The following is a 15,893-nucleotide window of genomic DNA, read 5'->3' on the forward strand; positions in this document are numbered from 1 at the left end:
AATCATGGCTGATTTTTTTACACCCCATTCTCCCACCTTCTCCCTATAACCCTTTACCCTCTTACCAATCAAGAACCTAGCAATCTCTGCATTAAATACACCCAATGACTTGGCCTCCACAGCCCTCTCCACAGATTCACCACCCTGCGGCTGAAGAAATCAGTCCTCTGGCTGAGAGATGTGGTGCCCAGAAATAAATGACTATTCTAATTACATCTTATCAAGAGTTTTATATAGCTGTATCCCAGCCTTCATCTCAAAAAATGGCAGTCCTCACATTGATTTTTGGCATTGGTTCCAAGCATTTTTGTACTGCTAGGTAATAAATTTGTAAGCTCTTCTTAATCACAAGTTCTTCATTTTAGGCTGCCACTGGGATTCAAGATGACTTGCCTCCACTACAGTTCTGTGGGTTCTGGGGTGACCACTAACTCTTATGCAGGATCTGCATACTCTGCCGCAGATAGGTAGGTAGAGCTTGAAGGGCAGTGCATGGGTTTGGATTGATGCACATTCTACTATTGGCAGTGGGCTTAATGATTAATCATTGACCTTAAAGCACTTTACTTACAGTTAGCCTACGTATAATGAGAGAATATTGGCAAGCACAACTGATGGATTTATAACATGTGCACGTACTGTATTGCATTGTTCCAAGCAATTCTCGGTCAGTGAACAGAAAGATTGCTTTGTTGATTATTTTAGCCATGTTATTCAAAAACTACCTTCATCTCAAGGTCAGTAAATTGTACAGTCAAAGACCTAATCAGTCAATTGCACCAAGAAAGTATGGTAATTTTCTTTTAAATTTGGAAGACATATTCCCATTCAAGATGGTTAAGGAAGATTGTAAGGTGATTTAGCGCAAGCTCTTATCTCTTAGCAACCAGCTATAATACAAGATAGACTACATTGAACAGTAAAGGATAGATAGCATGGAGAAAGAAGAGATAGTATGCAAAATAGTGATTGTTTTTGAGAAAACATTTAAAAAAAACGAATTGCAGAATATATAGTTGCAACAGTAAATGTACAGGTATAAGACAAATAAACTTGGGAGAAGCTGTGTTTGCCAAGTAATTCTTTCAGATGTAAATAGATAAGGTTCCAGGTTTTCTACTCCAAGCAATCTGAAGTGAATACAAAAAAAAACAAAAGGCCTTATTGTTGTGCTAATAACCATGACGAAAGCTGCATTTGTTTGTTCCCATTGGTGGAAACATTCGAAATGGAAGGTGTATTGAAAGCTGATTAGTGAGCGTAGAAGACTTTGAACTACCCAGCCATGGGCAGTTAGAACCCAGAGAGGTGGGATTGAAACCATGGCATTCATTCAAAACCTTTAACAATGTGAAAGAGTCAAAGAAAACAGTGCAGTGGAGCAAATAACTATTTTTCTTAAGAATGCATGTTCTGTAGTACCAAACATGTATAATATACTAGAAAATAAACAATCTTTCAATGAATTAATAGGTAATAGAACTAGTTAAAGATTTTTATAATCAAACTGTAAGAACACAGGTAAAATACGCAATTAAGTTAACCTCGGTAAGTGACGGATTTTATCACCAGGAGCCTTAGTTTCAAGTAGTTTAAATGTCATAGAATCATAGAGAGATACAGCATGGAAAAAGGCTATTTGGCCCAACGAGTCCACACTGATCATCAATAAACTATTTACATTAATCCCATTTTTCCCCACGTTCTCATCAACTTCCCCCAAATTCTGCCACTCACCCAGGGCAATTTATAGTGGCCTATTAACCTACCACCTGCAGATCTTTGGGATGTGGGAGGAAACCAGAGCATCTGGAGGAAACCCACATGGTCACAGGAAAATGTGCGGACTTCATACATTCAGCACCTGAGGTCAGGATCGAACCTGGGCCTCTGGCACTGTGAGGCCACAGCTACACTAGCTGCACCACTGCTGTGCCACATTTCTTTTATGATAGGTTCTATATCTTAACCAACCAATTGGAGTGAGTGAGTGTGTGAACTTATATTATATATTTTGCTGCAGGAAGATGAGGCAATCTAGAATAGGTCTTATATACCTCATAAAGTAACTTCATGCTTAATAATTTTGTTTATAATTTCTGTTTTTGTATGGTAAATGTTTTTCTCTTCTATGTTCCATGTACAGAATCACTCTGCAGATCACTATAATTGAGAAACAGTGTGCAATGCTAGGATTGGATTCACTACATTTGAATTTTTTTCTGAATTAATCTGATGGAAAGTTTATAGATCCCTGTTTGTATGGATCTAGAATAGTATAATTTTCAGGAATGTGGGCCTATATTTTCTGATTCCATTATTTTAGCACCAATGCTTAATGGTTTAAAACAAAATCTAGGCCATCAATTCCAATCGATAGCGGGAGGGAGAACCTTTTAGAATTAGCATCTCCCTTTAATTTAAAAATCCAATAGCTTTTGGTTTGGAAGATATAGATATAAATTGGATACAAATTTCTTGAGTGGCTTCAAACTTGATAAATTACTTCATAATAAAACAGAGGAAGTCATTTCAATATGAGAGCTAGGATAGATATTTGAGGAATCAAATCCCATAGAAAGATTACCAAGAGAACACTAATGAAAATGTGCAACTCCCATTCCAGAATTCCAGTCCTTGTTTTTTACCATGCCCACAGGCTGTAATTGTGTGTTTGAATGAGAAAGCAGGTTGTGGCGGCATATTACAGATTCTACAGTTCACAATTAACTTGCACTCCTGTGAAGGGGTCCATGTTTGGAGTATTTGACTCTTTTCAACTTTAAACGTTTCTATGTAAGGAAACAAGGAGAACTATTGCACAGATGTTCTTAACTGCAGAGTGAGGTATGTTTTTTTTCATTTCCCTGAAAAGTGTATTTGATCTTGCAAAACAATAAGGAAAGAAGTGCATGCAGCTCCACTGTAATTCAGATACATTTCTACAACAGTTTATTTCTTGATTTGTTGCTCCATGTAGGTAATTGAAAGAAGGAGGAACATTTGCTGGGAAATTGAATGTATGCTATGATTCATCTATGTCTGGGTTTCAATGTTAATAATTTTCTACTGATCATACTTACTGTTTCATGAACTTACAGTACAGAACTTTGTAGAATATTTACTGTTCAAGGAAGTAATGAATATTGTATAGAATTAAACATAAATTGCTGAACAGAAATACAACTTCTAAGGTAAATCACATATAATGTACAATTTCAAAATTTACTACCTTTTTGGTTAATCAGTTAAACTCTTCACTTAAACATAATTACCTTGCCTCGAATAACATCTGAATATGGAAAGTGTTCAAATTTTGATAAAGTTCATAATATGGCTATTTTGTTAAATTGTATTAGAAAATTAATTATATCCAATGTCATTGCACTTTTTGTGTGAAATGGTATGTAGTGATTCTAACGCTAATGTTTGATTGTCCCACTCCATTGCACTTGTTAACTGAATGCTTTGAGAGGTGGGGCCACTAAAAACCAGACGCCTAAGGCAGTAGAGATTTTCATGCAAATGTGTAATAGTCAGTGAAAAAGGAACAAACCTCAACTCCCAAAGGGCAATAATTTAAGTCAGGGTCATGTGATCAAAGTCTTTGAAACAAAGAGCAGAGGATTGTCTCAATAGATCACTCTCTTCAGCTGCATCAGTACATGTCTGCAGTGCTGCTATAAGTGCAGGTTTCAAAATTAATGTCTGGATTAAAGCCCAGTGTTTTCCCAGTCCATTCTTATAAGAAAAAGATATATCTATCTTTGGATTTAAGACATTAAGAGCAAAATGAAATGGGGTACATAAATTTTTGCTAAATAAATTGATACTAAATTTTGTAATTACTCCCATAGAGATGTAGAACATGTCATATATTTGTGGTTGAAAAAGGTTGTATCTGAATCTCTGGTAGCATTTTATATACTTGAATAGACATCATCACCAGCTTTGAGTACTTACGTTACAGTTTGGCGCAACATCTTCCTGGTATACTTTTGAATTTTTTGGCATGGTTTTTGTAGTCTTTGAGTACAAGAATTGTTAACTGAGTACTCACAGTTTTGAGTATTGAATTTATGCTGCAATTTGGCATAACTACTTCTTTGTATTCTTTTTTGCCTGGCTTTGGTTGTCTGAGTTTAGTGGTTGATAACTGAGTGGCCTTCATACCTGCTTTGTGTAAAATGCCTGTTGCCCCACTTTAAATAAAAGGGTCTTTTATGGCCAAGTGAATTATTTTGATCCCTTTTACAAAAATAGTAATCCCATTATGTATCTTAGCATGCACCTGATTATTGAAACTAGTCTGTAGTAATACTTTGCAGCTCATTGAACAAGACGCCTTGTTGCTATACAACTCCATTTATTATTTATACTTGTCCCAGTGGACCAAACAGCATTGTTTCTAATCAAGCTATTGTAACCTACTGCTGTATTAGAAGTGTGGTAAAAGATTTTTGCCACTGAATGTTATACAATAGCATGGATTGTTTTCATTTGCCTTCCAGTTTTTTGCTGAGAGCAAATGGAACTTCCCTTAAGACCTTAAAGTTACTGATACATTTCTGTTCTGCTAGTTTACTTGGTTCCAGTTGACTGATGTTACACACCAGGGTTTGATCTGAGTTGCAGTTTCCTAAATCCCAAGGGCATGTGTTCTCTTTAGTGTGTGGGAATTAATTGCACAGACCTTCTGCTTTGCTTCTGGAAGGACATGTACTACATTAGAAAACTGGGGGATGGGTGCATAAAGCTCATAACTGAGAAAAAGGGGTGTACTTTATTTATAGTGTTATGAAGAGTTTGATGAAGGATACATTTTACTGCCTTGAAAATATGTTTCCCGGCTGTCATAGGTAGACTGGTAATCTGCCAGTGGTCTGGAAGAAGGTCTGTTGTGTTAGTTGGTTGGGGGGGGAGGGGGTACGCAGGGACTGTAGTACAGCCAATAGAGTCAAAAAGTAATACAGCATGGAAACAGGCCTTTCAGCCCATCTCGTCCATGCCGACCGTGGTGTCCACCAAACTAGTCCCATTTGACTAATAGTGTCGAGCAGCCAAAAATATAGTAGGTAAGAGCAGATGGATGAAGAGATTAGTGGAGAACTGTGTGCACATCCACATCAGATCTTTTGAGAGCATTTCTACAGAATAGCAAAGTTGTAGACACCTTCATTTCAACGAGGAGGCTATTCCCAAACTGTGACGTTAATGACATCTCTCAGTTTGCTGTTCATGGCTGTATCAGAGCAGCAGGGTGGTGAACAAGTGAAGTGGGAGGAGAAAGCCTTGTGTCTTGTCTACACTGAAGTATGCCACTGTTGAAGCTATATATGCTTGTATGTGCTCCAGCACCACCTTGACATCTTTCCAAATATGAAAGCTATTTCACTCAATGTTTACGATCGCAGGCAACCCATCGAGCAGATCCGTGTACAGATATCTAGACAAATCGTGCTTTAACCATTCTCCATCAGTCCACTAAGCTGTGTTATTCCACCAGCCCATCATGTTACAGGTTGGCTGTTGGATATGAAAATCTATCTTCTTTAGACAACTAATAACTACTGTCAAAAATCTAAACACAGCTGCTGAGATGAGAGTAGCAATGCATCTAGAAACATCAAGAAGCAGACATTTCACATTAATGAGCATAGCTTCAGCCACCTGGATTGCTTAGGATTATCTCTACAGTACAATCATAACAGTTATGTTTTAATATTGTAACTTTACCATAATGAAGGACTAGCCATCACTAACATTTGGGTACAAATCTTAATGCATGGCCTTAATTTCACTGCAACACCTGAGGAGCAGCATTCCTACCACTCCAACCTGGAGATGTTATCAGTTAAATTCTCTAGAAGTTTAAACCATTTACCTGGAGAAACTGTCGGGTCATTTGACAGCATAAATGTTGCTTCATCTACAGTTTGGGTACTTAACATATGTAGATTTCCAAATTTAGTCCCAGGTGGAAGATGAAAAGGTGACTGAGGAGTGGGTGCATTTCTTTAAAAACTTGTCTTGCTGCCACAAAGATGGATTTTTTCTTTTTTTTTGCAGCTTGTTTTCAAAGCCAGAATGATGAAAGAGAGTAATTACCCACCTAGAATGAGTCCACATTTTCTCACATCCTTTAACTGCATTTTGAATTGCCTCTAAAAGTGTATCACTGCCTTAGTGGTAGATAGCATTTGTATCAAATTGGCAAAAGGATTGAATCAAATGACAAGGTTGTTCAATTGCATGTTTTATTCCTGCTAGTTTCTTCCTCCATGTCTGAGTTCATATTGGCATTCTTCTTCTGAAATACATGATGGTATTGTTAAGACTCTTAATTTAAGCTGGGCACTTAATTCCCTATTTTCTGTCAGTTCATGCTGACATCCTTCTTCCACCTCCTACTCTACTCTTTCCTTCCCTCATCCAAATTCCAACTAATTCACATTTGAGAATACATACCACCAGGCTCAAAGACAGCTTCTGCCCTACTGTTATAAGACTCTTGAACAGACCTCTTATATGATAAGGATGAACTCTTGATCTCAGAATCTACCTTGTCATGGCCCTTGCATTTTATTTGTCTTCCTGCACTGCACTTTTTCTGTAACTGTAACACTATATTTTGTTTTTGTTTTTCCCTTTGTACTACCTTGATGTACTTGTGTGTGGAAAGATCTGTCTGAATGGCACACAAACAAAATCTTTCCACTATATCTTGGTACATGTGATAATAATAAACCTATTACCTACCTGTACTCATTCAGTTGATGGCGGCACTTTCCTTTTCCAGTCCATTCAGGATTTGTACTCTCCTTCCACCCCTCACCCAGTTTATTGTGGGTCCCTTCTGCACACGCCGCCTCCGCCCATGCTGACTGTTTCCTACAATCACCTGATGACAGCAATGCTTTCTTTGTCCCCTTTACATTATGGTACCAGTTTTCAGAACAGGCACTTGATCCAATTGAGAGCGGAATACCAGCATATACTGAGAAGTGGCCCAGTAGAGGAGAATGGCAATGCATTTTAAAATGATGTGATGAAGGGGATTCAGCATGATTCCCTCAGATTACACAGGGAATCTCCTCTTCCTCATTTCTACTGATTATACATGTCATCTCCTTGCATTTCTCCCCCCTTATTGTGTTATTTGCTCCTTTCTCAGTGCAGCTAAATTCAAGGTGATACTTTTCACTTCATTCTGTCAATTTCTTAAACAGCCTTTTCCATCTCTCCTCAGCCACCACTCTATTTCAATTTATGCAGTGAGAATTTTGTGCTGAGGCGGACAGAAGATTGCCTGGATTGGAATTCCAGATGAGACAAAATAATCATGAGAATTCTCAGCCACTGTAAAGTTTCCTGGTGAACTGGAACAATTAGCATGCATGTTTTGATAAATATTGCTTAAAAAAACCCTGAAATTTGGATTTTTCAGGGCTTCACCCTCATGATAATCGTAATTTCAGCCAAAGAGCCATAGAAATCACGTGTGTTTCTGCGATTTCTACAGATCCTTGTCTAAGCTCCCTTCTCTCTTGCTCTTCATGTTGTTACCAGGATTATACATGCTCTGCCCTGCTTCCCAAGACACTTGACTGTTTTTCTTCACAGGCACATTGTATATCTATAATGGAGATAGTTTATATGGCAGTGAGATCATTCCTTTTATTCATGCATTGCAATGTGCTTATTTGGGTTCTCAGCTTCTCCAGTAATTCAATATACATAAACTTTGATTCTTGGTAGTTTTATTGCCCTTTGTTATTGATTAATGTATTACGTCCTTAAATTAGTAAAATGAGACGTTAGGGTGATATCCAGTAGTGTTTGGTTAAACAATCAGACTCACATCAGTTCTGAGGAAAGGTCCCTGACCTGAAACTTCAACTGGTTTCTATTTCCAAAGATGCTGCTTGATTGGCTGAGTTCTTCCAGGATTTCTGTTTTTGTTTCAGACTTGCATCAGAAGGAAACATGACTGAAGAGCAAAAGTGGAGATGCTGTGTTCCTTACCTTCCCCTCCCCTGACCACCATTCACCCAGATAAAACCAAACATGAACAACTACTGACCTCTGCTTTATGTACTAATTTGGAAAAGTGAACAACAATGTCGGATAATTCACTAATATCTTCAAAGATCTTGCAAGGATGGGAGCAACAAAATCATCAGTGAAAAGGCTGTGTTAAAAGCATAGTGGCAATCAAATTAGGCTAAAACTGTTAATTCTCTGATTACATTATGGTAGTGAGCCTTGCCCATAGGGAGCATCTATTGGAAATGCCTTGCGGTCAGAAAATCATGCAGAGTGCAAGTGGAATTTTTATAATGCTTCACCTCAAGACATCATCTTTGTTCAGCATCAGAGCAGAAACATAGCATGGTCGCAACTTATGGAGGGTACGGATGTCACAGTAAAGTGGCTTTATAAATTGAACCAAGTCTTCATTGTCTTTGACAGAATGTTTGTTGGTCATTTTGTAACAAAACAGAGAAAATGGTTTTCAGTATAGCAGGGCAGAACCAGATGCAGGTTTAACACACATGACCCAATTAATACAATGTTCATTCAAGCTAGACTCATGCCCAAAGCATGTGGGAGGCTGCTTCTGGATACAATTAGAGAATCCCAAAAGCAATGTTGGAATATAATAGAAAGAAACGTGCATCACAAATGCACTTATACCAGGTAATCAGTGTTCAAACCTTTGATTCTTAAAAGCTTTTCAAGTCCAAGAATTGGTCTGATAAATTTTGGAGAATATTGAAGAAATGCTTCTCCTTCCCACATAAAATGCTGCAACCTGTTGGGCCCATGCTTTCTGTGCTTCTTCTCCCATACAAACAACTGGAAGTGACCCTATCCATGAAACTGCTAAATTTGTCACTGCCAGTGATTGATAAAGTTAGCATGGCCCGCTGTTATTGTTGCATCAAGCTCTTTCCAGGCTAAAATTGCAACATAGAACATTACAACACAGTACAGGCCCTTCGGCCACGATGTTGTGCCGACATTTTATCCTGCTCTAATATCTATTGAACCCTTCCCTCCCACATAGCCCTTCATTTCTTTATCATTTTTGTGTCCATCTAAGAGTCTCTTAAACATCCCTAATGTATCTGCCCCCACAACCTCAGCTGGCAGTGCGTTCCATGCACCCACCACTCTCCGTGTAAAAAAAAAAGCTTATCTCTGAAATCCCCCTTATATCTTCCCCTAATCACCTTAAAATTATGCCCCATCGTATTAGCCATTTTCACCCAGGGAAGAGGTCTCTGACTGTCTACGCGATCTATGCTTCTTATCATCTTGTACACCTTTATCGTTACCTGTCATCCTCCTTCTCTCCAAAGAGAAAAGCCCTAACTTACTCAACCTATCCTCATAGGACATGCTCTTCAATCCAGGCAGCATCCTGGTAAATCTCTGCACCCTCTCTAAAATTTCCACATCCTTCCTATAATGAGGTGACCAGAACTGAACACAATACTCCAAGTGTGGTCTAACCAGTGTTCTATGTCACGTCCTCAAAGAATTCAATCAGATTCATGAGGCACAACATGCCCCTCCCCCTCACAAAACCATGCTGACGGTCCCTAATAAGCCTATGCTTCTCCAAATGCCCATAAATCCTGTCTTTAAGAATCTTCTCCAGTAGTTTGCCCACCACTGAAGTAAGACTCACTGGTCTGTAATTCCCAGGGTTATTAAGGAAATATCTGTCTTCACAGAAGAAAACTTAAAAAATTTCCCAGAAATAATGGGGAACAGGTCTAATGTGAATGTTGAACTCAAATAACTTAATGTTTGTAAAAGAAAAAGTGCTGGAGAAATTATTGGGACTGAAAGGGCCTGATGAGGTGACCTGCATGCAGCATTTTCAAAGAGATGGCAGTAGAGATGGGAAGTGCATTGTATTTCATCTTACAAAGTTCCACAGATTGTCAACAGTTCCGATAGATGAGAAGGTGCAAATGTAACGCCACCATTTAAGAAAGGATTGAGAAAGAGTATGGGGTAAAATAGACCTGACATCAATTGCAGGAAAAATATTGCCATCTATTGTAAAGGAAGTGGAAACATGGCACTTGGAAAAATAATAGCAGAATTGGGTCGATTAACATTAATTTGTGGAAGGGGAGTCATGTTCCACAAGTCTGTTGGAACATTTTGAGGTTATAACTAGCAGCATAGATAACAATGAACCAGTGATGCGGTCTGTTTGGACTTTCAAATGGCTTTCGACAAAGTAAGATAACTGCACATTATTGGAGTTAAATTTATTGGCATGATCTGAGGATTGGTAAATAGGAAAAATTTTGGGATTGTAAGTCTAGGCCTGCTTGGTGCAGCAGAGAACATTGGACAGGAATTTAGTTTCAATTTCCGCTGTTTGGTAAGTAATGTGCGTTGCCGCAGCCGGCATAAGAGTATGAGTGGGTTGTCCAGTTGGACACTACCCACTCTACCCTCTTAAATGGTACTATTTTTAACAGGCACTGATAGCAACAGGTATAAAAACTGGAAAATGAATGCATGGTGGGTTGGTCAGTCTCTGAAAAAAGGCAGTTTAGATCTGGACCTGTTTGATCATTAGCAGTGACAGATCGTAATGAATGAGTTCTGTTGCCTATTGACCAATTTGTTGTGAATTTTCTAATTTTATTGATGATGATTACTGGCATTGTTTTTAAACATCAGAATTGTTTGATAGTTATGCAGGAATATAACTATATTAATGAATTTGTGCTTTGTTGACAATGTGCTAATTTTTTAATGATGTAGAATTATCATTCAGGTTATAGATTCCCAAAGAAAGTTTGAGCATCTCTTTAACATAGCATTTATAACTTCTTATCTGCATTCAATTCAAGTTCAAATCACGTCATTAATTTCAACTCACTCTGTGAAGCTTTTGACATAGTAGTGGTCAACAATTAATATAATTATAACATTTTAATTATCTAGGTTAAATAACTTTCATGCTGACTATGTAAGATTTAGGCTTATTTGTATTAATAAGATTGCAGGACAGGATAATGGTATTATTTCAGATGTCAAATTTTGATCTGTGTGAAATAGAAACACATAGATTAGAAAATGGTTCAGTGTATAAGATGCTATCTGATGTAATGCCCCTGTTATAAGAGAAAGCCTTTTGTTCTTTTTTCTCTCTTATTACTGAAGACTACAGAGTTTTGTGGACATTGCATCACTTTGATTTACAATAAGGGCCAGGTGCAGAATGAGCTAAAATGCAGATCTCTAGAGAACTGGCTGGCATTCTGTATTAGCATATTAGTTAGAACCTCTATAGGGAGTAGAGTTTTAATCCAGTCCCAACAGCAGATGGGATGACGGCTTCCTTTCTAATGTCTATTAAGGTTTGTAGTTAAATTAATGTCATCAGTCTCCGTCTGGTCTCCAGAACCCTAAACCCACAGATTACAGCTGCTCTGCACTTGATGCTGCAATTCTAACTTCAACTTGCTTACAAGGTAGTGTCGAGTAGGGATGAATCAAGTAAATCCTTTATACCGCAAATGCGCCTTGAGTACTGACTTCATAACTATTATTTTGATATCCACATTTAGTGGATTCTCTACCCTCTATGCCCCTGAAGAGTACCAATTTGTTGTATTGCATGGAATAGGTTTTGAAAGACATCTATGAAGCTTCATTTCCAGGTATTCAATTGTACATTTTTTCTGTAAATTGCTTCAATAGCTCCAACAACCTGCTCTATCTGAGTCAAGTTATTACATGCTTTGCAGGATAATTTTCTAATGCGCAATTCAAAATACCCAGTAGCTTCATTAATACAGTTTTACTTTACAAATAATAGTCAATATTTCATCAAAATATTTTTATTTGTGTTCCTACTATTTTCAAGCATGTTTGCAAGTTGTAATGTGTATGATGCAATTTAGGAAGATACAAAGTGAACCAAAAAATTTAATACCCCAACATACATAATAACCTTGTAACAACTTCTTGTTTAAGAAATGATAACAACTTTATTGAGTTCAAATAGAGTAGAAGTCACAATATGATGATTCAGCACACAAGGAAGCTTGTTCTGTTGCTTAATCTTTCCCACACTTTTGATTCTTTGTGACAAAGCTTGGAGGCCCAAGGAGAGGCATGTGTGGCTGGTTACCATGCCAACTGCAATTGGACACTGAGTCTCTTCACTGGGGAGGGGCGAATAAGAGTAAAGCTCAATTTTCTGTAGATAGTGTTGGCGAGCATCTGAGTGCCTGAACCAGTTCACACCGCCCACATTTCTACTTAGTGGAGATCCGTTTAAGCCACGTTGAAGTCCATTGATATTACCTTTTTTGTAGTGTTGCAATGTGTCATAATATCCATGCTTTACTCTGCTGATTGTACTTGTGGATAGAATGTGAATTTTTGATGAACTAATCATAGAATTTAAAGAATTTAAGAAAGCCATGCAATGTATGTACAAAATTTTAAAATAATGATCCCACTTTTTGGAGTAAACTATTATTACCACAAATATATATAAAAAGAAATTAAAAGAACACAAAACATGAAGTTCAATACACTGATATAAATGAGGCAGTGAACATCATGAATAAAAAGCACCTCGCAAAGTTACAAACTAGCAAGTATTCTACCTCCCAATATTACTCAGGTGATACTAGAAAGCCCCATCTTTTCTAAAGATACTGACTTCTGCAATAAAATTCCATGGTCATTCATTATGCTTAAGCATGTAAGCCAAATGCTAGTTCATTTTGTGGCTAGACATTGAGTGTTGACAGACAGTTCGAATGTGGAGAGCAGTGGAACTTGATAACATCCTGTCATCAACTCATGTCTGTGTAACTAATGTGTTTTCCAGCAGAAGTCACTGGACACAATTGGGAACATTGACTGATTTGATTCTCTCTAGCTCAGGGATACTGAAGTTAATTGTGGTACAGTTTTGCCAGAACAGTTAAAATCAGTAAGCTCTGTGCAAATTTGCATATTGATTTTGCCACCAAACTATGAGAGAAGTTAAACAATTTTAATATTCTATTTCTGTTAAAACATCCCACATTCAAACATAAGTTTTCAACCTCTAAATTTATTTACTTAAATTACTATTTTTTCAAACTTCATGTAAATGTACAATTTTTAACAATAATTTATGACCTCCAATAAGAACTTATAATTCTATTTCTAAGCCATTCTTATTTGTAAAGATTATTACTATTTTAATAATTTACCATACTGATACTGCTCTACAAATATCTCCAAAGATTAATTTGATAATGGTAGCTGCTGAAAATTCACAGCAATTCAAATCCTTGAAGATCAGGTCGAAGTACGTAGAACCAAGAAAACTAGTAAAGGTTAAGATTTATTACAGATTAGTAACCCCAAAAGTAGTAAAATGAGTTTTTGCTTTAAAAGATCAAACAGTAACAACAGAATGAAAAAACACTGGGACAAAAAAATACATGGGCTGATAGTAAAAAAAAAGTACTGAGATTTTCTGCCATCCATGACCAATCTAGTTAAGATGAATTTTTTGTACACTTGCTGATTGGATTAAAGTAATTGATACTACAACAAAATATTAGTTGTTGTAAAGATTTAAGAACATAAGAAATAGGAACAGGAGTAGGCCATCTGGCCCGTCGAGCCTGCTCCACCATTCAATAAGATCATGGCTGATCTGGCTGGATGGAGCTGTACATCTCTGTACATCTCTTAGAAAGATGTACAGAGCACATTTTAGACTTTTAACATTAAAATGTGCAAAATCTTAAGAATAGATCCTTGAAATGAGTTGTATTCATGTCACTAACAGTTAATGTTATTATTTAAAATTATTTTAGGAATTATAGATCATCCATCACCAATATTTCAATGTTAATGTTAACATAGGAGCTTTTTGGGAGTAGTACAAAGAAATAATTAATTCACATATTGTGATTAATGTCCTAAATTGCAAGGAAATAGCTTGATTGTTTTCTGAATCCATAGCTTTTCATTCCTTTGTTGTTTTTTATCTACTTCCTTTTGATGTTATTTAATAAAGCTTTAATAGGATAATTCACATGGTGACAGTTACACTGAGGTTTATGACAATATGATGCCCTTGCTATAAAATAATTAACAACTACTTATAATTTTAAAGTTGGGTAAGTTTAATTTATTAAGACACTGAGGACTTTTAAAAATTCTGCTAAATGCTCTTATAACAATGATTCATTGAACACTTGAAGAGAGAGCACAGGCACTTTGAGACAAATGGTTTCTAAATATGCACAAGATTCCATGATTCTGATATATATGTTTCACTAATGGCTGCAATCAATGCTAATCAATTAATTTTTTTTTAATTCAGCAAATGATCTAATTTAGTTACTATGGGATTTACTTGTTTCAAGAATTAAATCAGTAAAACCATTAGGTAAAGCTCACGAGCACACACACAAAATGCTGGAGGAACTCAGCAGGTCAGGCAGCATCTATGGAGGGAAATAAACAGTCGATGTTTCGGGTCAAGACCCTTCACCAGTCCTGATGAAGGGTCTTGACCGGAAATGCGACTGTTTATTTCTCTCCATAGATGCTGCCTGACCTGCTGAGCTCATCCAACATTTTGTGTGTGTGCTTCAGATTCCAGCATCTGCAGAATCTCTTGTGTGTCAGATAAAACTCAATAATCCCGCCACCAATTCTTTTTCAGTAGTCTTAGTTTATCTGCATGACATGTTTCTTTTTTCTTTCACAGCTTTGTTATATTACTCTGGATTGCAATTGCCATTTTTTTGGAAAGTTTGATGTACAATGAGCTCCTGGGTCCTGAACAGAAAAGGTGGCCTTCAGTACTGTAGGCACTTCCTAGCAGACAACGGAGTATTCCATGGTATGTTATCTCACTTTACTTTTTTACTTAACAATAGATTTATTTGTTTTGATTTCAAGTGATAAACTGATCTTTAAATAGAAGAATATATACATGATCAAAGAAATACATTATAAATATTGTTAATTTCAGCTTGATTTAGTTCATTACAGAGAGAAGGCAGCTTTAGTCTCTTTAAGCATGTCCAATTGTAAGCAGTGGCATTGTATGCACAAAGTCCTCATTATCCACGAGGGATAAGGGCATGGACTTCCAGTAGATAACAAAAAATGCAGATACTACTACAATCCTCTCCTTTGTACCCAATGCACCACCCAAATAAACATAAATATATCCCATGATGTTCTAAAAGCATTAACAAACATAATAAAACATTTAAATTTCTAAAAGGAAATGATATTAACTGAGAAACTGCTTCCATTGAAGCAGTGATCAGTTTTTAAATGAAAAATTGCAGCTGTGTGAATAAAAACCATGACCTATTAAAAGGAAGCCACTTGATGCTGGTGTTCTGGAAACTTATCAGGGTATTTATTCAGACAATTGGTTCTGCAACATCTACATGTATATAGATATATTTGATCTGTATGTTGATGTGATTTTTTAAAAAATCATTTCCCCCCCAACTAAAGTGGAATCTTTCATCATCTTCATTTGTGCTACAACCTAAAGATGGAGAAAACTGAAATTCCTTTAATGACAATAATACCTCCAACTTGTTGCTTTGCTGATGGCCTGAACTAATTTTTGCTGGTGGAAAGAGTGAATGGGATGACGAGAGTAAAGGTAGAACCGACTAGTGACAAAGGTGGTAAGATGTGCCTGGAAGCTGTGGAAGTGGGTGAGGTCCTCAATGAATACTTCTCTTCAGTATTCACCAAGGAGAGGGGCCTTGATGACGCTGAGGACAGTGTTGGTAAGGTTAATATTCTGGAGCATGTAGATATCAAGAGGGAGGATGTGTTGGAGCTGTTAGAAAATATTAGGA

The 15,893-nt window shown here is 37.0% G+C and overlaps 1 protein-coding gene across 1 annotated transcript in view; it reads left to right on the forward strand.

Moving 5' to 3' along the window:
- Nucleotides 1-373: 373 nt before the first annotated feature.
- plch1 (phospholipase C, eta 1) overlaps nucleotides 374-15,893 on the forward strand; it is a 78,153-nt gene continuing 62,633 nt past the window's right edge. Inside the window, exons 1-2 of the mRNA XM_052018492.1 lie at nucleotides 374-467; nucleotides 14,771-14,905. Of these exons, the coding sequence (XP_051874452.1) occupies nucleotides 14,827-14,905 (79 nt within the window). The 5' untranslated portion in view covers nucleotides 374-467; nucleotides 14,771-14,826. The remainder of the gene's footprint in view (nucleotides 468-14,770; nucleotides 14,906-15,893) is intronic.

This window comes from Pristis pectinata, chromosome 6 (assembly GCF_009764475.1).
Source record: "Pristis pectinata isolate sPriPec2 chromosome 6, sPriPec2.1.pri, whole genome shotgun sequence".
Taxonomy (NCBI): domain Eukaryota; kingdom Metazoa; phylum Chordata; class Chondrichthyes; order Rhinopristiformes; family Pristidae; genus Pristis; species Pristis pectinata.